The 27991-nt window shown below is 40.9% G+C and overlaps 2 protein-coding genes across 4 annotated transcripts in view; one reads left to right on the plus strand and one right to left on the minus strand.

Annotated features, from left to right (window-relative positions):
- GPC3 (glypican 3) overlaps window positions 1-27991 on the plus strand; it is a 705431-nt gene that overhangs the window by 61066 nt on the left and 616374 nt on the right. The gene's annotated exons all lie outside the window — the stretch shown is intronic.
- LOC118832862 (60S ribosomal protein L30) lies at window positions 23860-24263 on the minus strand. Its single transcript, XM_036740239.1, has one exon. The coding sequence runs from the start codon at window positions 24230-24232 to the stop codon at window positions 23885-23887; it is 348 nt and encodes a 115-aa protein (XP_036596134.1). The 5' UTR covers window positions 24233-24263; the 3' UTR covers window positions 23860-23884.

Genomic DNA, 27991 nt, shown 5'->3' on the forward strand with positions numbered 1-27991 from the left:
GCAAGAGTAAAGCACTCAAAGCCAATAGAGCATTGTCTCCCTCCCCCTCAACCTCCCCCTCCTGCCAACGCCTATGCAGTCCACATAATTCATGATACCAGGTTTTGCCACTCATGTAATGGCTCTGTCCTGGACCTTTATTCCTCAGCTCAGGTTCCTGCTTGGCCCAAGAACATCTCTGTTCACTCTTCCAATGTCTTTTTGCTGCTACTGGCTCAAGTACCTGCATTTCTCAACTTGGTCTAGGAACTACATGCTCTTTAGCTACTGCCTCCATCCATTGCCTTCCCTGCAGTGGCATGGTTCCCTAGAAGGCCTTCCTTCCAGGCCCCAGAATCTGTGGGTGTCTGGTTGACTTTATTGGATTTCTATGACCAACCATTTAGCCCTGGCTTTCTGTTTGCTTCTGGGTCTTTGCTCCCCCTTTGAAAGGCCAAGTCTAGTGATTCCTCTCAGGTGAACAAAATAGCCATGAATCAATAATTGGTGCCAATGGGACAGTTCAGGACAAACCCACTCTGAGTTCACAAACAAATGTAGAAAACATAGAAAGGGTGCAGCCCAGAAATAATCACATTTTTTTCTCTCCAGTGGGTCCCAGTTCCCCACAGGGCCCTTCACAGCTCCTTACCCCGCCTTAGCCTTGTAGCACCACCTTGTGGTTTGAACTCTCCTCAGAAGGGCAATGCCTCAGTAATCTGTCATGTCCCTATTATACCACAAAGAGACTCTCTGAGTCCTTAGACTCTTCTTGAGAAACATACTTTGTTGCTACTAGACATGCAATACCCTTTCCCATCGGTCCTGCACTGCCCGAATACTGGTAAGGTAGTGGTGGTGGTGAGATTCCAATCCCCTGTTCCCTCATGCCATGGCTTAAATACCTTCCTGTTACTATTTCTGCACTCCCTGAAAGTCACATGTACAATGTTCTGTCTCCAAAAGGCATACTGTTCAGGATACTTCCTTTCTCTGGACAGGGCAGATGCCCTAACTTTAAAACTTGGGTTTACTCCTGAAACAACTCCTGAGATTAGTGCTGCCCAAGATATCTCCCTTTTTGGAGACCTCTGATATTCTTCTACTCATTTGGTACTCTTAATAGCTTCTGAGGGGGAAGAGGGATGCACCTCTTCTCCCTTTAGAACAAGGATTTTTAACCTGGAGTGTATGGATTGGTTTGGGATGGGGCTGTAAACTTGGATGGAAAATTGGATGGAAAATTTATTTCAATATAATTGGTTTTTTTTTGAATTCCCATATATTTTATTTTATGTCTCTCAAAACATTATTCTGAAAAGAGGCTTTCATCAGACAAAGGGACGCATGAGCCAAAAAGGCTAAGAAACCTTGATTTAGAATAAAGGAAGAAGAGAAAATGTAAAAAAGAAGCTGAGAGTCTTTGGTGAAGACTGCCTTTAGAGGCCAGAACAAGGTGCGTGGCTTTTCTGAAAAGAATTCAACTCCCAAGTAGCTTAGGGAGGAGCCCCAGCTAAAACACTTCCTATAGGAGATGCCCAGGGTTCACCACTCTAGATCAACCTATTTATCATGGGTCATCCTCAGTGATTTAGATTTAATCAGGAGGTTTCTTTAATCCTCTTAAGGTGACAGTGGTCATGTACATACCATCCATGGGAGATGCTCACTGCCTTGTAAGCTCATCAGGTTAATTGGAAGAACTTTCTGCATACAAAAGACAGAAAACAACTTCCAAGTGATATCCTAGGGTCAGTAGTATCTATCCATGACCTCCTTTTGCTTATTGTATCTAGAGCCCTGGACAGTAAGAATGTAGCTTTACAACAATGAGTAGGTAAAGTCCTTCAAGATTATAGTCCCCAAATCTGACTAGCACTTCTGGTGCTTGGGCTAAGAAGCACCAAATGTGCCCTTAAATCAGATGTTCTTTAAGGCAGATTTGATTTGGGGTCTGGTGGAAATTGGAAACAATTTGTGACAAACAAATCTAATATGTGACAAGACCCTGATATACTACCCTGTGGCAGAGAAACAGAGATACCTGTATGCTAACCTCATAGGTAGAGAGCTCAAGACACCACCAGTTATCTTCTAGGAAAGCCAACATTGGGGGAGTGAGCAATATTCTAGGGAGGAGCCGCCATTGGGACTCAGGGGGAGGAGAAGCAAGAGAATCATCTGGTAGCCTATTTTGACTCATTATTTTTGCTAATGATGCCGGACTCAGTTGTAGCTACATGCTAAAAAAAGTACAAGGGCTGTTAGTGCCCTCAAAATTTCAGCATCCTGAGATGAATCTCTGATTTATAAAGTGAACATCGAATTGAGTAAGCCAACTATAGGTCAGTGACCTTGATTTTAATTCATGGAACAACTGCAGCATGTATTATTAAAAAAAATGGTGAATAGCCCATTTAGAAAAAGAAATGGTGACAACCCAGCACCAGTACAATTTCATGAAGAATGAGGGCAGGGTTTCTAGGTGGGTAGACCAGGAGGATTACTTTTATGTATCTGTATATCTTTATATAAATTTACTTAGGTTTTAGCACTGCATCTGGTAAGAGTTTCTCATGCTATTCTTGAGGAAGAGTTTAGTGGCCCTACCTAAACGGTAGACCCTAAAGGCGTTATGTCAGCCTGAAAGGTAAGAGCACCCCTAGGGGTCTTTCCTTATCCTGATATTGCCTGATATTCCTATGAATGATTTTGAGTAAGGCATAGGTAAAATGCTTATCAAATGTATATCCAACACAAAGCTAGGAGGGATTGCTAACATACTGGATTACAGAATCTGGTTCTAGAAATGTTTTGATAGGCTAGAATGATGAGTGGCACTAATAAGGTTAAATTCAGTAGGTATAATAAGCATGAATTCTTATACTTTGGTTCCCCAAACCCCCCACCTTATTAACTATAGGGTGGAGGAGGCATGACTAAAATGAAGTACATCTGAAAAAGTCCAGGGGCGATGTTGTTCAGTCATGTCTGATTCTTCACCACTCCATTTGGAGTTTTCTTGGCCAAGATACTGGAGAGGTTTGCCATTTCTTTCTCCAGCTCATTTTACAGATGAGGAAACTGAGGTAAACAGGGTGAAGTGACCTGCCCAGGATCACACAGCCAGTAAGTGTCTGAGGACAGATTTGAACTCATGGAGATAAGCCTTCCTGACCCCAAGCCTGGCATGCTATCCACTGCGCCACCTAGCTGTCTTCAGGGGGCGATGGAGGACCACAAGCTGCGTACGAGGTAACAGTGCAATATGACAATCAGCAAGGCTAACGTTAGGCTGTATTAAGAGAGGAATAATGTCCAGGATGAGGGAGGGGATTGTCCTGATCTACTTTGTCCTGGTCAGACTGTATCTAGAATATTGTGCTCACTTTGAAACACCGTGTTTCAGGAAGGAATTTTTTTCGGGGGGTGGGGGGGAAGGCAGGGCAATTGGGGTTAAGTGACTTGCCCAAGGTCACACAGCTAGTAAGTGTGTCAAGTGTCTGAGGCCGAATTTGAACTCAGGTCCTCCTAACTCCAGGGCCAATGCTCTACTCAGTGTGCCACCTAGCTGCCCCTCAGGAAGGAATTTGATAAGCTAGAAGGCATTCAGAGGAGGGCAAACAGGATATTAAAAGACCCCAAGATGATGCTTTATGGGGATTTCCTTGAAAGAACCAGAGAAGTTAGTCCCGAAGAAGACTCAGGGGGCATGATAGCTGTTTTTAAAGTATTTGAAGGGCTCTTGTGGGAGAGGGATTAGACTGGTTCTTCTTGGCCCCACAGGACAGAACTTGGAGAAATGGCTGGAAATTGAGGTTTGGTGCCAAGAATGGGCTGCCTTGTAATTAGAGCTAACCAAAGGTGGAGTGGGAAGCAGTGGGTCCCCCTCCCTGGAGGTCCTCAGGCAAAGATTGACTGACCACTTGGGTGTTTGTAGATAGTATTCTTAGGCAGTTAGGAAATGGGCTAGATGGCCAATCAGGAAATCCTGTGACCCAGAGCTTTTGCAGTCCATGCACCTTAGGAATGCTGGAACAGAAACCATGAAGACAAATAAAGTGTGATGACCCACCTACCTTCTAACGAGTATCTGAACTAAATCAAGATTGAGCTTCTAGACTTCAAAAAACCCACGGGTACATACCCTTCTTAGCAGATGTACACATCTGCTTTGACTTAATATTTAAGTATTTACAAGTCTGGTTAATAGTCAGCAGGGAGGGTTATACTTGAAGCCCTGCTGAGTATACAGCAGAAAACAGGAGCTATGTATTTGAAATGTTCATTGTGTTCTTGTTGAGCTATATGATCTTAGGAGAACAGATCTGTTCTCCACTGTGCTAATGAGCACTAAAAGCAAGGATCTGTCATGTGTATTTTATTACTGCTATTGGTTTTTCCAGAGGTGGTGTCATATTTGTCCTGGAGATAAAAGGGAAGGTATTTCCAAATGAAAGTTAATATTAAAGAAATTAAGCCTTACACACCCCTCCCCCCAACATAATCCTAGGTTACAGTCCTTTTCAGTTCACAATGGGCTTCTTTCACCAGAGCCCTTTAGCTGGGCAGTACAAGTGTTTTCCCCAATTTACAGACTGAGAAACTGAGGTTCAGAGAACTGAAGGGATTTGCTCAAGGTCATCTATCTAATAAGTATCCAAGTTCAACCCAGGCTCATTGACACGGAGTCTATTTCCATTATGCCATGCTGTTTCCCAGCCTGCTCAGAAAGGCAGTGTAGTACAGAGGAAAGATCACTGGACCAAGAATGTAGAGGGCTAGGTTTTGGTACTGAGTGTACCACTAACTGTGTGATCTTGAGCAAGGTCACTGCCCTTCTCTGGGCCTTAGTTTCCTCCTCCCAGATGAGGAGGTTGAACTAGAGGATGTCCAAGGTCCATCCCAGCTCTGAAATTTTGGAAGGCTATAAATAATCCCACGTAACTTATAGCCTACAAAAGCAGAGTTGTAACTAGCAATTTGTGTGCCTGGGAGAAATGGAACTCAACACTGGGGCAAGGTAGTGGCAATGATGGCCGTGGGGCACTACAAAACCAATGCCGAGGAGGAAGGCTGTACTAGGGGAAGAGGGAGAAAGGATCCTTTTCAGGGGAAGCAAGGCCTGGAAGGAATTTACCTGGGATATTGTTGTGTTAGAGAGTAGCTGGAGAAGAAAGCACTGTCTGGTAGTTTCCTATTTTAACTAATTATCCTTGCTACCTAGATCTTAAGCTCAGTTGTTTCTACACTGTTGAAAAACTGGAAAGTGCTATCAGCACCTTCTAAATTTCAGGGCTTTGAGTCAAAGTCTCAGTCACCCTGCCCTAGTAACTGCTCTGTACAATAGCCAAACGTTTTAAGGATAGACCTAAAGATGAATTCCCATCCAGCAGCCAGGTGGCACTGCAGTGGATAGAGTGCCAGGCCACGGGTCAGAAAGACTCATCTCCCTGATCAGACTCTTACTGGCTGTGTGACCCTGGGCAGGTCACTTAACTCTGCCTCAGTTTCCTCATCTGTAAAATGAGCTGGAGAAGGAAATGGCAAACCACTCCAGTATCTTGGCCAAGAAAACCCCAAATGGGGTGCTAAAGAGTAGGACACTACTGAAAAAATGACTGAACAACAACCCCTATCCTGTTGTTAATAGGAATTTAATACTTAAACTTAAGGGCCCTGAAAGAGCCCTTCCTCTAAAACAAAAGGTGGTGAGGTTAGTCCTTCAGTATCAGTTTTCACATTTGTTCTTATGTTCTTTTTATTATTATTATTATTATTCAGAATCATACCCATGCCCATAAATGCTCTATCAGGTACATGATCCTATCAAATACTGTAGCCATCTCCAAACATGAGATAATATGATTGATTCTGTTCCTTTATGACTCCACTTGAGCACAGGCGGGTGAATGGACTTCCAATCCCCCCTATTATTCCATTAGCCTTGCTGCAGTAGAATATACCTTCATAATGAAATGTAAGATTATAAATTGCCAATTGATTTTGCATCAACGATAAAAATCCTAAGTGACTAACAGACCTAAGGTGACCTAGTTTGGGGTAGAGAATGTGAAACTGTAGTGCACTGACAGTTTAATTGGTTTAGCAAGGGTTCGTATCACCTGCTTGCAATGCATCATTGGCCCTTTTATCGTTACATCTTATGGTAGCTTTAAAACTAAAGTGGATGACAATCTCATGAAATGTTTCCTTTGACTGGATCAGCTTCCCATCCTTGACTTTATAGCCATACCTTGCTGTTCAGAGCAATGTTTACCAACTACCTCTTCATCTTAATACTTTTTGAATCATAGAATTTATCTTCCAACTTGATTCTTTAGTGCCAGGCAATGGAAGGAGCTGTGTCTGATCTACCTGGGGAATACTGAAATACCCCAGGGAGCTCAATATTACTCTAGATGGAAACTTGCCATTTATTGCTATTTTGTGCAAGCTGGAATACATAATTTGACCTTTATGGCATTGGGGAGGGGGAGGCAGTTTAAATGGGTTACAAGCTGAACTATTGAAAGATGCCGTCTCCTATCCCCAGTGCTCCAGATATAATCAGAAGATAAGACCCTTAAGCAGACTTATAAATAGAGAAGATGCAATTGTAAAGGACCTCTGGAATGACCTAAACTATGTATCAGTGGTAGCCCATTTCCTGATGGGAGGGAGTCTTCCTGGCAGCATCTCACGAACAAAGCTGGTTTTCTCAATAATTCACCATTCTACATTCCGCCAGGAAGTGGGAAAACGCTTGTAAACAGTTTGAGTCCTACCTTTGACACTAACTATGTGCCTCTGGGCAAGCTTCTTCTCTCTGGATCTCAGTTTCCTCTTCTGTAAAATGAAGGGGTTGGACTAAATCTCTAAGGTCATTTCTAATTCTGACATGGGTGTCCAAGCAAGACGTTGTGATCAAGACTCTGGCCCTGGGCAGGACGGGTTAGGGTTTATTTTTCCCTTTTTGTTTTTGGTTTGTTGTAGTACAGTTTGAATGATTCCACATATTGATTTTGTTTCTTTTGGATGGAGACAGTTCTCTTCTTCCTTTTAAAGCTGCCTTCTCTAGCACTAGTGTTTGCAAGAACTGAAAATGAAGTGTGAGGACATAGGAATCTCTAGAGACCTTAGGTTCAGTCCTTGTTCTGACATTTAACTAGAAGTGTGACGCTGGTTAAGTTATTTAACTTCACTGAGCCTCGGTTTCTTCTTTTGGGTTGGGTTCTTAAGAAGTGTCTTACTCTGAGCTACTAGTATTTCTTCATAAAGTATTGCTCTATCTCGGGAAGGAGGTGACTCTGGAATTCCCAAAGGCTCTCTCATTGGAGCTCTGGTAGTTCCAAACAAGGGAGAGTCTTCAGAGCTTGCCCTGGTCAATGGACTATATGTTTTCTGTCCAAGGACCAGCCTAGCTCAGTTTGGATGGGGTTTATCTACAAACTTGGCTGCAGTGGGGTGAGTGTTTGATCCATAGAAGGGGCAGCATAGCTCAGGGGAAAGGGCTCTGAGTTTGGAGTCAGAGGGTAATGGATTTGAATCCTGACTCTGCTGTCTATCTCCTGTATGACCTTAAACAAATCACTTATTTTTGTTGCATGATATACTTTTCCTGTCTGTTAAATAAAGTTGGGGGAGGCTTAGACTGGCTGAGCTAAAGGTCTTCCTCGATCTAGACTCCAGTGTAATCCCTCCCTTTTATTGGTGGAAAGACCAAGGTCCGGAATGGAGAATTCAGTCTTAGGTCTGACTTCTAATCTAAGGGGCTTTCTTTTTCTTTTCTAATGCTCTTTTCACCAGACCACAGTGTCCTTCTAGGTGTTTGTGAGACTTCATCTAAAGAAATCATCAAGGTACATCCATTAATGACCAGTCATTTTAACTGTTCACCTTGTGCCACCTAAATTTCCATCAGCCCTTTCCTCCCTGAAGAGTGGCTGGGAGGGTAGAAATATATAGCAGACATGAAGACTGTCCGGCCCCTCTTGCTCAGCTTCAAATTTGTCTTTAATTCTTAATCTTAAAGTTGAACCCCTCCTTCATCTTCCTCGTTGGAACAGAAGATCAACTTCTCTAAATGGGTAAGTCAATCAAGAAGTTGTTATTTGTGCAGATGTTGTAACAATTCAAGGGAGCTGAAGGGTATACAGTATCCTTATCATCATTTTTTCATTACCATACGGCAGAGACAAACACAGCTGTATTTCTAAATGGTGGGATGCCACTAATGCCCCTCCTCAGCTGCAGCTAATTTTGTGGTGCCAAAATAAGCCCTTTCCTAAAGTCAGACAAGCAAACGACATCGACAGCTCTGGCCCCAGAGAGGAGAGTGATAGGTCTCTAGCTTGAAGTGGGTAGCAGAGGACAAGGAAGGATTTTTTTAGAATATAAAAGAGTTGAGTATATTTGGGAGGTGATTTTTCTCCAGAGGGAAAAAAAGGATAAGTGGAGTGATGGGCTGTATGCCTCAGGTTAGAGGTGTTTAGCCTTGTTTAACAAGGCTCCCTCTTCCTCGGAGCAGGAAAGGATGGGGATGGCACAGATTTTGGAGGAGGAAATCTGAATTTGCTCAGGCCTCTTTCAGTAAAGTAGTGGACAGTCATTCATTAATCATGAGGAAGGAAAGGGTGGGGCTAGGGGGTAGTTTAGGAGAATAGAAAATGCTTGGAATAGTATTTTGGGGGAATTTGGGAGGAGGGAGCCATTAGTAATAAATAAAAGAATTATACGGTAGCAGTGATACCCAGTTGTGATAAGACTCAGTTGGGTAGATATTGGTTAAATACATTCACTTTATGCCTTCTGGTCATTTCCTAGAGTACAGATACAGGTTAAAAAAAGGACTGACTTAGTTTGAGTCTTTTTGTGAATTTACTCTCTTCCTCCTATTCCTTTCTTGGGCCCAGTTTATTGTCTGCCTGCAGCGCCCATTTTAACGTAGAACAAGCAGAGTGCAAAGTGAATATCGGCAATAACAAGACCTACATTTAAACCCCACTTCTGATCCTTACTAGCTGTGTGACCATGGGCAGGTGGTTTGAGGCATCTTATCTGAGTCTTAGTTTCCTCATCTGCAGAAATTGGGGGAAGACCTGTATTGTCTTCCTCACAGGGTGACTGAATTTTGTCCTGCAGTCAGTTTTTTTTACAATCAACAAGCAATAAGCACACTGATATATTGTGTCCAAAACACTTTCAGTTAACTGGTGACTGTGAAGTTTGCTTTAGGAAATTGTTTCTGAAAGCCTGCCTGTTGCCTTGTCGTATTTGCATTGGGGATATCCTTGAAGCATCCGTAGATACCTCTCATAAAATTTTATAGAAATGAGAAAGTGCACATATGAGTCAATAGTTATTGATATATTCTAAATCACCTTTTTCTGAGTAGTCATACTGTTTAATTTTTTTAATCGTTCAGTATTTGCCCTTCAAATATCTTGAAAGTGGATCCTTCAGTGCTTTCAGAATTGTTTTACCTCCAGCATGGATCTCTTCTGTATGTACTTTGTCTGTTCCAGCTGCTCTTCCTGATTTTGTTGTCTCCATTTACATGTCTACTCCCTCATATAGCACATTGAGGACTGAGGTGTTAGATTATAAATGTTCTACTGTCATCAATGATGAAAATTGGTTGCTATAAAAAATGCTGTCAGATTTGTTCCATTTTTTCATCTCTTTACTCTGTGAAAGCTGTTGGGATCATCTGGTTTAGTTGGGTCGCATGCCAAGCTTTCTGCAGACTCGTTTTCCCCTCCACTGCTCTTTGCTGTTTTATGAGGCAGTACTGCTAGTATTCCTCCACCATCCTTTTCTGCAATATTTTGCAAATGAGCTTATATTGTAAACCGTTGTTGCCCTTGGCTGCCTTGCCTCTCCATTTTGCAAGGTGAACAACCGTTGGCTGGCAGAGGTGTTTTTTTTAACACTCCTTTGGACTTCTCACTGTAGCAATTGTTTTATGCCAGTTAAATAGAACTGATGATAATCAGCATTAATGTCTCTTCCTTTATCCCTTTCCTGTTTGTTATTGTTAATATCTGGTATGACTAAATCAGACTGGGGTTGCTGTAATTGCCTGTGTTGTCATCAACTTCGTCCTTCTAGTTTGATATTGATTTTGACTTTTGCTCTAACTTGTAGATGGTATGACTGTACACAGACAGCAGATGTGGGAATTACTCCCATACCAGTGACAAGTCATTTTCTGACTATTAAGATATACTAAATTTCTTGTTTTGTGCTAGTATTTGGCTCTTGTCATTTCTAACACCATAAAAAGCTTCTGACTCCTCTGGAAACAATTATTCATGATCTACAGATAGTAGGCATCTGAGTAGTCTGTAATCCGTTATCCTTTTTAATTTGTTAATCTTGAACCATATCTTACAACAATTTTTTTTGCCATCTTTTCCTCTGCTTGCCTTTGGATTGAAGTCTCCAAGTTTCAGATTATTTCTGACTTAGTGTAGAAGTTCTTGTCATTTGCTTCATGGATTTTCTTTACCACATTATTCTTAGCAACAGGTGTTGATGCTCAAAGCGCTATTATATTCCTGGGATTCTTTTTGCTTATGCTCATCATGACTCTACAAGACAGGAGATGACCAAGTATCTCACTAAATGATGGGTTTTTTGAGGCTTTTGGGCACACCACAAAGCTAACTCTTCCAACTACTTTATTTGTCTCTCTAAGGAGAATCTGTGAGCTAGCCTTCCATTTCCCCTATGTGCTCTGGATGCAAGAACATCAGAGTTGCTATGGTTCAATTCCTCTAGTAATATGCTGACTCACTGGTTGTAGTGTCAGTGAGCATCTTCCATTCAGATTGCCAACAGCTAATCATGTTTGTAGCTAGTCTAAAAAAGTGTGATCCTTAATGCTATCAACCCCATTTTCTGCCTTTCTGCCACCAGTACTGCAGGAGGGGACTGCACAGCAGCGAGGATCGTTTTGATCTTTATTTTGTAGGCTACCATGGCTAAAAATGTGTCACTAAGTCACCATTCCATTGGTGATGGGCCTCTCTCTATGTGAGCTGGTTCTTAGACAATGAAGACAGTCTTTTGCTGGAACTAAACTCTACTGGTGGAACCTGTGTACTCTGGTGGCACAGCTTTCGTGAACCTGAGGAGACCAAGGAAACTTGCAGAGATGCAAAATAGTCCTCAGTTCTGTGGGTTCCTCCTCTTTCTTCCACAGTAATGTTAGGAGAGCAGCAGAAAAAAGGGGGAGGAAGGTGTCGAGTCACAGAGTTAACAATATTCAGACATTACTATAATTGTTAGTACTTTAATATTCTTTGTCCACTGACTGAGTTGAGCAGCTTAGGATCATTGAAAATAAATCAGAATTTCCCAAGTGTGATTCAGAGGGGTGCTAAGAATCATAGAGTTTTTAGAATTTCTATATACATTAACTTAATTTTTGGTACTTTATTGTGCAATGACCATTTGTTGGATATACAACTGGAGGAGCTGAAGCACGCCCATATTGATACATTTCTTCTTGCCATGGAAAAGAAAGTAAAAGATGTGATAAAATTGGTTTCAACGTGTACTTAAGGGCAACAAGAAACATCATTTTATGGGGCACTTGATCATCTTACCTTGTCATACCCATATAGCCAGCAAATTGACACCTGGGAACATAATTCCAGTTTGTGTGCCAGTCAAGAGGATCAAAGCAAAGAAAAAGTCTATGAGGCACTTGGCAAGGTCCTCTAAGCTAAAACACCATATAACTCGATACTCAAAGACTTCACTGTGCAAGTGGTCACAAGGAAAGATGGGAAAGCTACGTTGGAAAATGAAATAGGATATGGTATCAGGAAATGAAAAAGTCCAAGGGATAGTACTCTACTCAGAAAGCTCATATACAAACATGATGGATATTTTCTTTAAGAAGAGAGTCAGCAGATGCTGACTATAATAAACACAGAATAGCACAAAATAGGAAATTGACTATATCTTAATAGTTTAGAAATGATTTTTTATCAACATAGTCATTTTGGAGTCAGTTATCTATGACCAGATTGATGACTGACTAGAACAAACCTCTGAATCAATACCAAATTATAAGAAGGGATGACAATGAGACATTGATGCATGTGATTAGCTCCAGTTTGACTCATTGAAACAAATTGTCAGCTTTGAAAAATGGGAAATAGAGACAAAAAAAGTGTGAACCCTATTACTATTTCTTACAGAAATTTAAGCCATGCAAAATAGTCACCACAAGTAGCAGGCTGAAAAGACCTAGAAACCATGTCAGCCAGTGCTCAATCTCCTTGTTAGACGAAAGGACGTAGCTCCTTAGTATCAGTTTATAGTACAGTCTCATTGATGAAAAAGTTACAGAGTAAGATGATGAACCATTATGAGTGATATGATCTTATAAAAGATCATGAACCAGTTGAGGGAAAAATAAGCCTACGGAAAACTTGGCCCAGCCAAGCTGATCACCACAAGAGCATTTGGAGATGAAGCTAGAACAATAAATAGACACAAAATGGAACAAATCTCTTGGTGTTTCTGTCATGATTTATTCTCATCAGAAATGATAGTAAAATATTTTAATTCTACCACCACCATATTCAGTATACCATGTGGCAAAGAAACTCCATTTTCTTAAGCCAAGAAGAGTGGCTGGATCTGACTAAATACATAGAGAAGACATCTGTATTGAGAAAGCAACAGAATTTTAAAAAGCCCTTATGTTGATTATTCAGATAGCAGAAAGAGGAAACTCTTCTCACAGAATTAATAACAGCTGGCATTTATAGTTTGCAAAGCCCTTTGTATGCATTATCTTGATTGAATATTACAACAATCCTGTTAGGTAGGTGCTATAATCATCCCCATTTTACAGATCGCTTGATCATAGATCTTGACCTGGATCAGACCTTAGAGACCATTGAGTTCAACCTCCTCATTTTATAGATGAGAAAACTGAAGGTTAAAGAAGTAAAATGACTTACCCAAGGTCAACACAGGTCGTGGAGCATGTACAGTTCATACAAAATGACTGAGAAGAATCTGTAATTGCTGATGCTGATCAGTAGTTGCTGATGTCTTTGCATATATCATAGACCATTCTCAGTAGTTGGTCAGGAGTTGCTAATGGTCTGAGAATGGTCTGAGTGTATAACAAAGACCTCGATGGTAACATGAGGAAGGAACTGACAGGCTTTTGCAAACAATTTTCCAAAGCAGACCACATATTCACAGTAACATAACTGACTGAGATAAAGAGAATAGAAGATCCAGCTGTCTCTAATGTTTAAATTTTTTAAGCATTTGATGTGGTAGGAAAAAAATGTATCCTTAATGACTCGGCTCAAATGAAGTATCTTTCATACTTACATTAAAAATCATATAGGACTCAGTGACAAATGGCACTATGGAGATTATTTTGTTAAGCAGATTTGATGGTTAACAATATCAAATGAGACTTAAAAGAGGGAGATATGTAGGTTCACTGATTGTACCTGCTACTGTTATCGAGGAGGTCCTGAATGCAATCCAAAGGGAAGGCATATTCCTTATTGATAGCTGTGCTTCTCCAAATGAGCTCCTATTCCTTGATGATGTTGCGCTAATTGCATCAAGTCCTTTAGAACACTAAAAAGCCTCTTTAGTGAAATTCACAGTTACTCAAAAGCATTTGGCTTGGATTAACTAGCCACAAGTAGAAAGCCAAAGTAAGGAAAAACACATAATTGTCTAGATTATAACAGTCCAGTAAGTTAATCTATCGGTATATATACTTTGGATAGGAACGGCAGATTGAGTAGTAGGAAGAAGTTGGGTGGGCTGGATCACTTTTTAGAAAATGCTTAGTACTTTAAATGATTGCAAACTACATACTGTCACAAATCTACCATCCTCTGGATGATGACTATATGGCTTCAAATCATGCAACACCAAAGGGTAATAGAAGGACCCACACAGTGAGCATAAATAGGTTGTATCATATTACTAATGGGAGAAATGGCATAAAACATCTTCAAGGACACAGGTAATCAGAAAAGGAGAGGCTGATTCCATATGGGCAGCCTGAGTACTAGCCACAAAATAGGAAAAGAATCATTGGGTAAATCCTCTTATGAGAATGTACGGGGGGGGGGGGGGGGGTGGGAAATGGATTGGAATTTTACAGTTGAGAAGATACTGAGAGACCTTCATCTGCAGTGGTGCAGAGGTGGAGTGAGGTGTTGCACACGTTATCAGCTGGTGGTTAGCAGACTGTGTGTGTGTGTGTGTGTGTGTGTGTGTGTTGTAGGGATCAGGCTGGCGGTGGCACAGGACAGGTGACTGGACAGTAGGGAACAGAACTGGAGGGCCTGCTGCAGGGCTATGGGGATGGAGAAGCCCTGATAAGCTCTCCTGCAGAAGGGGACTGCTTAGAAGAGGACAAAAGGCTGCTGGATACAAATTTCATTCATCTCACAATTTAGCCCTGACATAATCGTATATCTAACCTCTGAGCACTTAGCCTACAGGCTCCCCAGTATGACAGACAGGAACCAGATTAAAACATAATTGGGAAATGCTCAACAAAATGCAGAAAAATACAATAAAAACATAAATGATGTTAATTCGTGATTTTCTAAGTTATGTGGCTGCAGGAATCCATTTTTATTTGAGTTGGACACCACTGTTCGAGGTCACCTAGACACATCTGTACAATTCTGATCCTATTTATTTAATCAAATATTTAATTGAGGCTCTTTTTTTAACATCTAATGATCTCCCCCTCCCTCCAATGGAAACCCTCTCTTGCAAGAAAAAAAATACAATTAAGTGAAACAATAAATGCTGGCTGCCTCTGACACTGTATGCTTTATTCCATGTATATCTGAAGCCATAATTGGTTATTGCATTAATTAAAGTTCTGAAGTCTTTCAGCATTGTTTACCTTTATATCACTGTGGTTAGTATTTAAGTTCATTCTCCTAGTTCTGCTTGCTCAATTTCGCTTTGCATCAGTTCATACAAATCTTTCCCAGTTTTTCTGAAATGTTCATATTTTTTGTTTCTTATATGGAATAATATTTCATTACACTTTGCCTACCCCAAACTATTGAAAGTATTGATACTTCAAGTGATGCTCCTTCTGCTGGTCTGTGCAATAAATATGGAATAGAAATTTAATAAAACTATGCATTTTAAAATGGATTTCCCTTCCCCCCATGAGTAGTTTAAAATCATTGCTATGAAAATGGATCTATTTCCAGGCAAAAGTTCCATGAGGTTTTTAGAGTTTCAGTTTTTTTTTCTTTTTGAAGTGGCAGAATCAGAGGAGGTATTCATTATGGAAGTGGCCCTCAGATCTCCAAGTTTGACGAGTCTTGATTTGAAGTAGCCAGTAATATGCCCTCCTGAAACATGTGGCTTGATTACCTCAGTCCAGGCCCATCATGGCTTAGTGGTACTCAAGTATCCTTGACCAGTAAATGCCATGCCCTAAAAGACTCAGGGAAATAGCTTGTGCACTGGGCCTTTAGGACTTAGAAAAAACCACCCCTCCACCCCAAAAAACCCCTAAACTCATTCAATGTGGCTAGACAGGCCTGCTCCTGTCTTCAGTTCTTGAAGGCCCCTATGGGGCACTCACTGAAGACAGGGGGGAGGGCAGGGGGAGAGAACTCTGTGTGATCCTAGGCAAGCAAGAGGTGATCTATTTGGAGTTGGCAGATGTGCATTTTTTTTCCTTTTTCTTTTTACCTGAAGAGGCTTGATGGGACTGAGATTCCTTTAGAGTCTGGGAATTTCTAGAACAGAAGCACTACAGGGAAGCCGTTAAAGAGCTCAGAATCTCAACCTAACTATCTTTGTCTTTTTTTCTTGTGGGCAGTTCTCCCCTCCCCCTTTAAATCCCTAGGACTGAGGGGCATTATCCTGAAACCATGGAGATTTTCAAAGACTCCAGGTTGGCTCTGTGGGCCAAGCCTATTCAAACCCATTTTCAATCCGAAAAGGAGGCACCCCTCCTCCTCCTTTCCCTCACTTCCTGCTACAAGCAGAAATCACACATAAAAAGGGCCAGCTTGATGTTCTTGTTTGCTAAAATGTATTCTTGCTGGTGTGGACCAGGTCCTAATGGGATCAACACGTGGACTCAAAGATCACTTGAGTTGGAAGGGCTGTAGACACTCTAGGCCAGGAGCTTGTCACTGTTTTTAAATGCATAAAATAAAACACACAGGATCACAGAGGAACCCAATTACATTGAAATACAATTTTCTATATACATATACCTATGCATACATACATATTAATTCGTGGACCCTAAATTAACCCCTGATATAATCCAACACCCTCGTTTTCAGAGAAAGAAAATGAGGCCCAGTGAGGAATAGGAACTTGCCCAAAGTCGCATTATTATCAAGTGTCATCAGAGCCAGCTTTCCAACCTAGATCTGATTCCAAGTCTAAGGCTTTTCCCGCGATACTCTCCTGCGTTCTCTGGTTTGAGCAAATGGTTTATCTATATCTGCCAACTCTTCCTTTTATCTCTTATCACTTCCTTAGCAGCTTCCAATGAGGCTTCCATTTCTACCCCTCTACTTAAATGACACTTGCAAATTGTTAGGGATCTCCTTTAACACTCTCCATTGGTCTTCAGCTTGCCCTGTCCTTAGGGAAAAGCCTTCCTAAAACACTAGACTTAGCTGTTGGGTGGAACTTGTCCATCAGGTAATTAACTAGTCAGTTACTCTTACTATTGCTATATTGTATGCAATGGCTCCTTTCTTCTCTAGGTTTGCCTAGCTCAACAGACCAATGATGTAAATATTCAGAGTGTGTGTCTGAGAAGGAAGGAGGGAGAATCTAGGTGCAACATTAGAACTGAATTGTTTTCAATGACAGTTTTGATATTGCTTAGATGTATTGAACTCTGGCTGACAGGCTTCTGTGGGCTATAAAAAAATTCATCCATACAATTAATCAGGTCTCACCTCTGACCCTGGAAGTTCAATGCAATTCAATTTCACTCTTCTACCATAATTATTAGTTGCTTACCACAACATTTATCATCTGAGTTAGTATGGAATTTTTTTCCTTCACAAAATGGTTCACTAAGCAATATGTACAGTGTGGTGGACAGAACACTAAGCATTGGAGTCAGGAGACTTGAGTTTAAATGCAGGCTTTTCATCCAGCTCTCCTCTACTCCACCCTCCCCTTGCATTTGTTCAGTCATTTTTCAGTTGTGTCTAACTCCTCATGACCCCTTTTTGGGGTTTTCTTGACAGAGATACTGGAGTGCTTTGCCATTTCCTTCTCTAGCTCATTTTACAGATGAGGAAACTGAGGCAAACAGGGTGAAGTGACTTGCCCAGGGTCACCAGCTAGTAAATGTCTGAGTCCAGATTTGAACTCACAAAGATGAGTCTTCTTGACTCCAGGCCTGGCATTCTATCCACTGCAGTGCCACCTAGCTGCCTCATTCCTCCCCTGAAAAAAAGGGGAATGGTGATAATAGTAACATTTGTATTATTTCTATCAGGGATATGTTGTATGGTAAAATGAGAAAAGGTAGGTAATGCGTTATGAAGATAGTAAAATACTATATTGTTTACATCAAGGATCTGGATCTTTATCCACATGAATATGCTTCCTAGCTGGGCTTCCTGAGTAGCTTACCCGCAGACAAATTAATGTTTCCTTTACCTGTTGCCTCCATTTTCTTAAGTCAACAGTTTAGTAAGTATTTACTATGTGCCAGGCCATGTGGTAAGCACTGGGAATACAAAGACAAGCAGAGAGATGGTCCCTGCCCTCAAGAAACTTACTCTTGAATGGGGGAGGACAGCACATCAAAGGGAGCTGAAAAGTAGTAGGGTAAGGAGAAAGAGAAGAGATAGTCTAGGAGAATCAGGAGTACGTTCTGGTAAGGAATGAAGTCATTGCTGACATGGGCCTCCTCTTTGACATGGAGGTTCTTGGAGGAACTAGCCAATCAGGAGGAGAGGCCACAGGGGTAGAGGCCATCAAAGAGAAAGTTCAGGAGAGTCAAGAATGCAGCACTCTTTAACTCTTTGCGGTCTGATTTCTGCCCTACTAATCTAAAAAATTATCTTTTCTAAGGCACAGGTCTGACCATGTTACTCCCCCGCCCAAAAGCCTTCCTTGGTTCCCTGTTGCATCTAGGATGAGATAACAGTTTCCTTAACCTGGCATTCAAGGCCCTCCATGATCTGACTCCTACCTACCTTTCTAGTGTTATTTCTTATCCCTTCCTTTTAGGTACTCAGTGAGCTTAACAATGTACCTTTGGTCTCTCCATTTGTATAAGCCACTCCCCCTCCTCACCCCATGAATTTTTTCTTTCTCTTGTCTTCCTTCAAAGTTTACTACCCCCTCTCTAATTTCTCTCCATGCCACCTCTCTCCTTTCCCAGTTGTTAGTAACCTCTTTCCTCAAATTACCTTGTATTATACTAATCTATGGACATGTATCACCCCAGGTTCTCGAAGCAAGAACTCTTACTTTATGTTCCTACATCCCTAATGCTCATTAGCACAGCACCTTCATTGACTTCAATGTACATTAATATGACTCGCCCTGGTCATGCCAAAGAAATCTTGGAAATCTTGCTACTTACACTGGTATTTTCTCCTTATTCCTATTTGTGGGATAGTACTGTTGACCTGAAAGCAGAGTGTGGCTGTAGGGTACACACTTTGGGGATGCCAGCAGTTGAAGGTAGAGCTCTTATTAGGACAGCTAGATGGCACTGCAGTGGATAGAACACTGGATTTGGACTCGGGAAGACTCATCTTCCTGAGTTCAGATCCAGCCTCAGGCACTTACTAGCTGTGTGACCCTGGGCAAGACTCTTAACTCTGTTTGCCTCACTTTCCTCATCTGTCAAATGAGCTGGAGAAGGAAATGGCAAACCACTCCCTGATCTTTGCCAAGAAAACCCCAAAGAGGGGTCATGAAGAGTTGGACACAACTGAACAACAAAGGCCTTATTAGTTCTAGTTTCACTGTAAAAAGTTAGAATGTTGAAAGATTAAATCGCTTGCATATGTCTGATAGTCCTGCTGTTAGGTCTAGTTCTGTTTATAGAGTATCTATGTAAAAACTTCTTTCTTCTCTTAGTTCCTGTGTGGTCTGTATATACAGTGAAAGCAAATGGGACTAATACTCTTAATAGGTCCTTGGATTTAATGAGAACCAATTCCATCCCTTTCTACTGTTCCTTAGACTGAGAAAGGAATCAAAGGATTAGGACTGAGAAGGGCCTTACAGATCCTGTGGTTCTACCTTCATTTTCTAGATGGGCAGATGGAGGTCCAAAGTGAGGCCACAAAGAATGGCAGGACCGTGCCTAGAACTCAGATCTGATGACTTCTTCAGTCCAGAACACTTTCTCCTTACTATCCTTCTCTTCCTTACCACTGTTTCAAACACTGTTTTTTTTTCTCCCTGGTCTTTCTTCTTCTATCTTTCCTTTTCTTCCCTCTTCCTTCTTCCCATCTTCCCTCTCCCTTCTGCCTTCCATCTCTATTCCCAAACCAAGGGAAGAAAATGCTCAAGTCCCTACTGAATCGCGATCTCTCTTTAGCAAAGAGTTTTAAGCCAGAGATAATGATCTACTTATTTCAAGTACTTGCAGTTTCACAAAATTGCAGTCCTGCCCATGAACTACCAGGCTTTCAGTGTGGGTTTGCCCTGTGCTTTCTTCTCAGGAGTTAAATGCTGTAGGAGTCATAGCCTAGGCCAGCTCTTCCCTAGTTTTAATCCTGCCTTCTTGCAGTTCTATGCATTGGAAATCATCGTCTTCCCCAGGCTCAGCTTAGGTACCTACCACCTTTTCAGTTACCCTTGGCCTCAAGTCACCAGCTAAAATGATCTTTCCTTCATGGAATTTCCCTAGAGCATTCTATCTAGATCACTCTTTTACCCCTGTCACTTTCTACTTTATGGGATGCTGTTCTCACTACATTCCCCAATGGCTTTCTGCTCCTCAAGGGAAGGAATTATGTTTGTATCCTTCCGGACCAGCACGATGCCTTACATGTAATAAGCACATAACAAATATTTGTTGTTTTGAACAAAGAGTTTTGAGGTTTCATTTTTGTCACTTCTGTGTGTAACTCCACTTTAGTACTTATAGGGACTGGGCTTTTCTTCCTGGGTGTAGTCCCTCCCCAGATGCAGAACCTCCAGGGCGGGGAACCTCTGGCTTAGAGGACACGTGTGGCCCTCTAGGTCCTCTGGTGTGGCCTTTTGACTGAGTCCAAGTTTTACCTTACCAATCCTTTTATTAAGGGTATCTGTTCTGTGAAGTTTGAATTCAATCAAAGGGCCGCACTTGAAGACTTGGAGGGCCACATGTGGCCTCCAGGCTGCCGGTTCCCTGCCCCTGCTCCAGGCTGTATCAGGTAGTCTGCAGAAGTTGCTGTGGCTGAGAACAATTTATCACCTAGCAGTAAACCTGTAGTTGGGAACCTCTCCAAACTTAGATTGGCTGGTCCTTTAGCAACTGACATCTAGTCAGTACATCATGGAAGTGGGACTAGGCAAGGGTAGGGCCCATTGGAACTGGGACTCCGCTGGCAGGTCCTTTGAGGATTGTGGCTCCCCTCTATAATAATACATGTGGCTGACAGTTACATAATACTTAAAGATCGTTAATGCATTCTACAATTCTTTTAATAACCCTTGGAGGCAGGTGCTGTTATTTATTCCCATTGTACTGGTGAAAAAATAGACTCTGCGAGATTAAATGATTTGCCCAGGGTCACGTAAATAAGTAAGGACCTCTGGTGGGATTTAAAGACAAATTATTTGGACTGCAAGTCCCAGCCCTTTATCTATTAGGTAATATTGCCTCTTTATACCACTGAGGCAGAGTAGGATTTTAGTGGAGAATATATCAATAACAACAGCAGTCCCCATTTTGATATGTTTTAAGATTTATAAAGCTTTTCTTGCTTCACAACTCCATGAGGCACATAGTGTTTTATCCCTAGTGTTTACAGATGGAGAATTTGAAGCTTACAGAGATGAGGCTCTGGTCATACAGGTACAAGGTACCATCAGTTAGGACTCTGATCCCCAAACCCTTCCCATTGTGTCACTAGGCAGATCTAAGTGATGAATAGAAGGGAAAATCCAGTTCGAAACAAAATTATATCTTTAAAGTAAAGCTGACATTTTCCAATGATGTCATCTCAACTTTTTTTCAGTATGCCCATGTATGATTTTAGTGGTGATCCTGTTCCATATTTCTTATGAATATATGCAAGTCTGAGATTCAGGCCATCTTTTGTCCCAGAATCATTATGGTAGGATTTTTTTTTTGCTTTTTGGCAGGGCAATTGGGGTTAAGTGACTTGCCCAAGGTCACACAGCTAGTACACGTGTCAAGTGTCTGAGGCCGGATTTGAACTCAGGTCCTCCTGACTCCAGGGCCAGTGCTCTACCCACTGCGCCACCTAGTTGCCCCCTTGGTAGGATTTCTTGGATACCTTCAATATTTCTCTTTTACCCTTGATATAAATAGATTCAAACCAGAGATGTTTTGATTGCCAACATTGTAGCCCCAAAGCTTAGGGATGAGTACATTTGGGACAGAAAGTGGAATGCTAGCTGGATAAAATATGACCTATGATATTTGGAAAATATATTGAAATAGTTTTACTCCAAGTTCTTTTGCACGCAGTATTCAAATATAATTGATATCTTGGAGATCGGCCTCCCCTCAACCCTGCAAGGCCATAACTAAGGATTATTTTCTGAAATAAGGAATTAACTAACATATTTTTGAAATGCATTTGTAATCTTATCAGTGAGGGCATTTTTCCCGCTGGTTACAGACCAGACCCATCCACATCTATTCCTTCTTATTCTGTGAGGACCTTACCCATATCTCTCAATAAATCCTCCTTCGAAGACACCCTCAGTATGATGGAAGCTTCTCTCAGCTTTGTTTTTATCCTTGTTATTTGTAGATGGCCATCCTCCATGTAAGTTATGTGATTGTCCCATCCCTTTTCTAGCTATATGTCTATTTGATGATGCCTTTGATGTGTCTTCTTTTGTTTTAGTCAGCTTTGGTAATTTGCTGCATCTTTTTCATGCCTACCATATTGATCTTTGGGTCATCTACAGTTTTTGACTCTTCCAAGAATCATGGTATTCCATGATTCTTAGCCACATAGCACCACAGGAAAAAGAACAGTACTGGTGAAGATCGGCTTTTGTGACAGAGCAGCTTGGGATCACTGAAAGCAGCAATCCACTTCCCAAATGACATCCAGGCCAATCTTCCCTTCTCTTTTCCATTCAGTTCTGATTCCAGCTCACTATCCCTTTATGGGATCCGTCCAGGATATATATGCACACTGATCAACTAACTCATTGGGCTACCCATCTAACCATATGTCATAATCTCAACAATATGCATTCCTCATTCACTTTTTTTTTCCAACTATCCACACTGGAAAAACAATATCTTTAGTGGCTGAATGCATCTCATTAAGGAAACCCTGTACTGTTCCAGAGCTCAATGTAATCAGTGCCTTGTCATCTGTGAAAAGGGCTTCTGGCAAACTAAGGGGGTTTAAAAATGTTTCCTTGATGCTTAAAAACTCTCATACTTTGCAGTAATTGCCCTCCCCCTCCCCAAAGAACTCTCCATTATAACCCCAGAATTATAGTTAAGCAAAACAAACTCCTAGGCTTACCAAGTCTGGCAGCCTATTTCTCATCTCCTGGCATACCCGGCCTAAACCCTGGAGCAGTCTCTTGAAATTTAAAAAGAAAGAAACAAACAAGACTCATTCCCTGATAGATTCCCTCCCTACCCTTTATTGCCCATAAAAGAAAAACCATCAAGCAAAACTGACCAATATAGCAGCAGTAAATGTCCACATCTGCCATGTTCGACATCTGTAATATTTCTCCATACTTATCCAAGAAGAAAGATTATTTCTTTATATTTTCTCTGAAAGCAACATTAGACATTGCCCTAAATTTCAAGCCAGTGTTAATTAAGACAAATTAATGTCTTATGTTGTAGTATTGTAGTCATTGTGTATATGCAGTTGTTCTTGTGTTTCACTTCACTCTTCATCAGTTCATACAAGTTTTCCCGTGTTTCTCTGATTTCCTCATATTTATTGTTTTTGGCAGTGCAATGATATTCCATTATGTCCATACGCCACAATTTGTTCAACCATCCCCTAGTTTATGGGCATTCACTATTTCCCCAGTATTTTTCTACCACAAAGTGCTGCTATGAATATTTGGGTACGTACGGGACCTTTATTTTTGTCTTCCTTGGGGCACATGCTCAGTAGTGGGGTTGCTGGGGCAAAGGTTATGTTATTGTAAAGTTTTAAATGATTTTCCAGAAATGCTGGATCAATCCATAGCTACACTAGCAGAGTATTAGTGTGTTGGACTTCCCGCAACCCCTCCCAACACTGATTATTTTAATCTTGTATCTACTTTGCTAATGTTCTCAATATGAGGTGAAACTTTCCAGTTCCTTTAGTTTGCAGTTCTCTTATTATTCAAATCAATGATGATTTGGATCATTTTTCCACATGGTTGCAAATAGTTTTTATGTCTTCTTTTAAAACCTCTTCGCATCCTTTAACTGCTTATATTTTGAGGAATAGCACTTCATGCTATATATTTGTGACTATTCTATATATTGAAAAATGCAACTTTTATCAGATATGTTTAATGCAAAATTTCCCCCCCATAGCTTTTCTTATTCTCTGTCTTGATTTTGTTTATTCAACAATATTTTTATTACATTTAAATGAACAAAACTGTCTATATTTTCTCTTTTATGACATTTTGTAACTGCTTTTTTTTTTTTTAAAACAAGTTTTGGCCCGTTTATTAAAGTATATTTTTGTACAGTTTACTTCTCACTGGTCTGTTCTGGCATGCTTCTAATGATATCAGAATCACCTGGATCAATGATAGCCAGTGTACATACTCTGTAGTACTTCCCACATGCTGTACCCAATTCAATGTTATTGCCACTGTAGTGATGTACGCCGGTTTTGGCCAACATAGCGTAATATTCAATCTCTGATTTCCTCAAGGCTGGGCAGTTGTTGGCTAAGATGACCAACTTGGCTTTGCCTTGTCGGATCATTTTCAGGGTCTGTTTGTAGCCCAGCACGTATTTGCCGCTTTTCATGACCAGCTGGAGCCTCGAGTTGATGGACTCCAGCGACTTTTTCGTCTTCTTTGCGGCCACCATCTTCCTGCCTGCGGTGTGGGAGGACCCTCAGCCAGAGACCTGCCGCCAAGATGGCCGGGAAGCGAGAAAAAGCAAACTGCTTTTTTTTAAATTAAGAATTATTCACTTACCCATTGAAGTGAAAAGCTGACAGGTAGGTACCTCCTTCCACTCTTTTCTCTCTCTGTCTCTTGCTTTTTTAGCGTTGTGATCTTTTATGTTTAGGTTGTGCATTCATTTGGAACTTATTGTAAGTCGATAGTATAGGTTTCTGGATGAAGCTCATTACTTACCAAACTGTTTTCCTATAGTTCTTGTCAAATAGAAGATCCTTCCCCAAGTAGTTTGTTTTAGGGTTTATTAAACATTGGGGATGCTCTGTTCATTTGCTGCTAGGTTTTGCTAATGTAGTCTGTTACAGTGAGCTATTTTTTCTGTTTTTTTTAAAACCAGTACCAAATTACTTTGATGATTACTGCTTCACAATATAATTTCTGGTAATTCTAATCCCCCTTCATTTTTCCCCGCAGTTTCCTTTGAAATTCTCTACTCTTTATTTTTCCAAGTGCATTTTATTTTGTCTAGTTCTAGAAAATTAGCCCTGTAGTAGTTTGACTGGTATAGCACCAAAGTTCTAAATTAGGCTAAGAAGTGTCATCATTTTTATTATATTGGCATGACCTAGCTAATGGTTATTTCTCCAACTGTCTTCCCTTATTTCTGTGAAGAGTGCTTTGTCATTGTGAGCATGCCTTAGTATTTAATAGCTCTTGTATTTATCATGAATGGAATTTTCCTTTTTCTTTCCCTTTATAGCTATATTTATATTCTTTTCTATCTCTATGTGGATCTCTTTCTTATCTATATGATACCTAAACATGTTATATATTTGAAGTATTAAATTGTGACTTTGAATGAAATTTCTCCTTCTCTTTCTTCCTGCGATGTTTTGTTACTGATTGACTGCAAGGCAGATGAATTTCGTAGATTTATTTTGCATTCTGCTGTTTTATTGAAGTTATTGTTTTAATTTTTCCATGGACTCTCTGGGGTTCTCTAAGGGAACCATCAAACTCCTTTTAAGCCTGCTTCTTTCCTCAGGCAGAGAACAACAAATAGAGAGACAATTTTGCCTCCTCTTTGCCTATGCTATTCTAACAGTTTATTTTTCTTATCTTATTTCCATAGCTAGTATTTTTTTTAGTACCACAATGGTGGGGATACAGTCAAGATACCTGTTTTACTACTGATCTCATTGGGAAAGCTTCTAGTCCAGGATTTTTTAAAGTATATTTCTCTTTGTATATAAGTTAAACCTAATGCCCGTATTCAAGTGAAAATGAACTCAACTCTAAGAAGAAAAATTGATGTGACAAAATAAAGGGAAAATTGGATTTTTTTCTTAAATTAAAAGTGACAATATGAAAAGGTGTCTTAGATTAGTTTCTTCCAAGGCTTTATCTTTTTCCTTGTATAAAAAGTAAAAATTTTGTATAGGAGGCACTATAGGATTATTGACAATTTAACTATAGATCAGATATTGTCAAATCATAGATCAGACACCATCAAATCATTCTGTAATACAAATGGATTTCTTTGTTGAATTTTATAGTGCTGGACTACTACTTGTCCTCACCAGGATGCAGTGTTCTTTTTATTAGATCTGCTTCAGAGTTCTTGGAGTTGGTTTGCTTCCAACAGCAATTCTTGAAAGCCAAGGTGATCTTAACGTGTTTTATGTACCAGATTTTCGCTCCAAGCAGCTAGCGATGAGACAGTACAGAGACTTCAGTCCTAAAAGTGATTTTGTTTAGGAGTTCCCAAACTGGTGCCATTCCAGTCTATGTCCTCCCTAAGCTGCCAGTTATTTGCTGCCTTTCCCCTATGTTGTGCTGGACTTTGGGCAGAGGACTCAATCAAGTATTGTGAAGCACTCATTGTATGCTAGGCACTGTGCTAGAAACTGGGGATATGAAGATAAAAAGGAAACAGCCCTTGACCTCAAGGAGCTTGCCTCCTGCTATTGGAAGTAGGTGGCAGATTAAAATTTATTTGCTTGAGGATACTTGTGCTTCATGGAGTGCCACCTTCAGATAGAGAACAGATGATAGAACTGAAATCTAGGCCCAGAAAGAAAAAGGAAACATAGGGACTCCCAGGGTTGATGTCAAATAGGATCGTTCAAGATTTCCTTTTGCTGTTGTTGAGTCGTTTCAGTCATCTCTGACTCTTCGTGACCCTATTCGGGGTTTTCTTGGCAAAGATACTGGAGTGGTTTGCCATTTCCTTCTCCAATTTATTTTCCGGATGAGGAAACTGAGGCAAACAGGGTGAAGTGACTTGCCCAGGGTCACACAGTCGGTAAGTATCTGAGGCTGGATTTGAACTCAGGTCTTCCTGACTCCAAGTATGGTGCCCACCTACCTGCCATATAAGGTCTTATATAAGGTGCTTATTCTCATTTTGAGAGTGAGGGTGGGAAGAAGGCAAGAGACTCTATGTTTGTCAGAAGATGGAGGATTTAGTACTTTGAAAAGAATCCCAAATTGGGAATTTCTGAAGTTTTATGTCTCTTCTGCCTTCATAAGATTATAGGTGTAGAGTTGGAGAGGATCAAGTTGCCAAAAGTCAGAGGTGAGATTTGAGCCCATGTTCTTTGGCCCTAGTGCTCCTTCTACTTTGCTGTGCTGCCTCCTGATGCTTTGGTATAGTCACAAGAGCATAGGAGTTTCAGTGAAGAGGCCTGAATCCTATCCCTGCCTCTGTCACTAACTACCTGTGTGACATCAGGCAGGTCATTTCACAGTTCTCCTGAGAGATGAATCTTAATGTTCTCTTCTGGTCCTAAAATACTATTATTCTTATGTCCTCTGCTCATCTGAGACTGCCTTTACCTTTTTATTAGAAATTTCCTCATTGTTCTCAGTCTCTGAATGTATTGCCATCTATATAGGAGGTTCTCAGTAAGTACTTGTTTGGTGTCTCCTTAAAGCAGATTCTCATTGCTTCAAATGAAACCCAGAAACTGAACTTTTCCTGGCATAAACAGGGTGGTATGGTAGAAGAATCCCTGGCTCTGGACTCAGTGGGAATTTGATACTCACTACTAGTGAGACCTTGGGCAAGTCACTTGACCTCCATGGACCTCGGTGTCTTCATCTGTAAAATGAGGAGATTGGATGACATGGCCTCTAGAGCTAGGTTCCTATGATATTTTTATAGGATGACAGAACTCAGATCTTGGGGTCAGATGCCACAGTCTAGCAAACCCTTTGTGTGTTTTCTACTTCTATTTCTTGGTTTGAATGGGAACTTAATAAACACTAAAATATTATTTGAACTATTTGATCATCTGGACACCCATGGCACCAACATCTCCACGCAACTGAAACCATTGGGGATCCTTGTCACCCAGTGACCCTTGGAGAGTTGACAGGGTGATGCAGTGAAGATAGGAAATTTAAAGATGATGCACTCTAGCAGGCCTGTCTTCAAGGTTGATGGAAAGGAATAGGGAGCAGGATGGAAGTACTAAGGAGCAATGATGGTGAGGAAGGGGGCAGAAATGAAGTAAGTGAGAACTAAAGTGCCTAGAGAGGGGAAGGAGATGTAGGGACCTGTTAATGCTAAGCCAAGACCTTCTTTGTTAACTTGCACACCAGACCTGGAAAGAGCTTGAGCTATTTACAAGCTAGTCTAATTCTTGGAGGAGCACAGTATATATTCAGTCTAAAACCCCTGTATTATCTATTCTACAGAACAATAATGGTTTATGCTGAT

The sequence above is a fragment of the Trichosurus vulpecula genome, chromosome X (genome assembly GCF_011100635.1).
Source record: "Trichosurus vulpecula isolate mTriVul1 chromosome X, mTriVul1.pri, whole genome shotgun sequence".
NCBI classification, from domain to species: domain Eukaryota; kingdom Metazoa; phylum Chordata; class Mammalia; order Diprotodontia; family Phalangeridae; genus Trichosurus; species Trichosurus vulpecula.

Excerpts from the sequence above, each read along its gene's own strand:
- LOC118832862 (XM_036740239.1), bottom strand. The coding sequence starts at position 24,232 with ATGGTGGCCGCAAAGAAGACGAAAAAGTCGCTGGAGTCCATCAACTCG.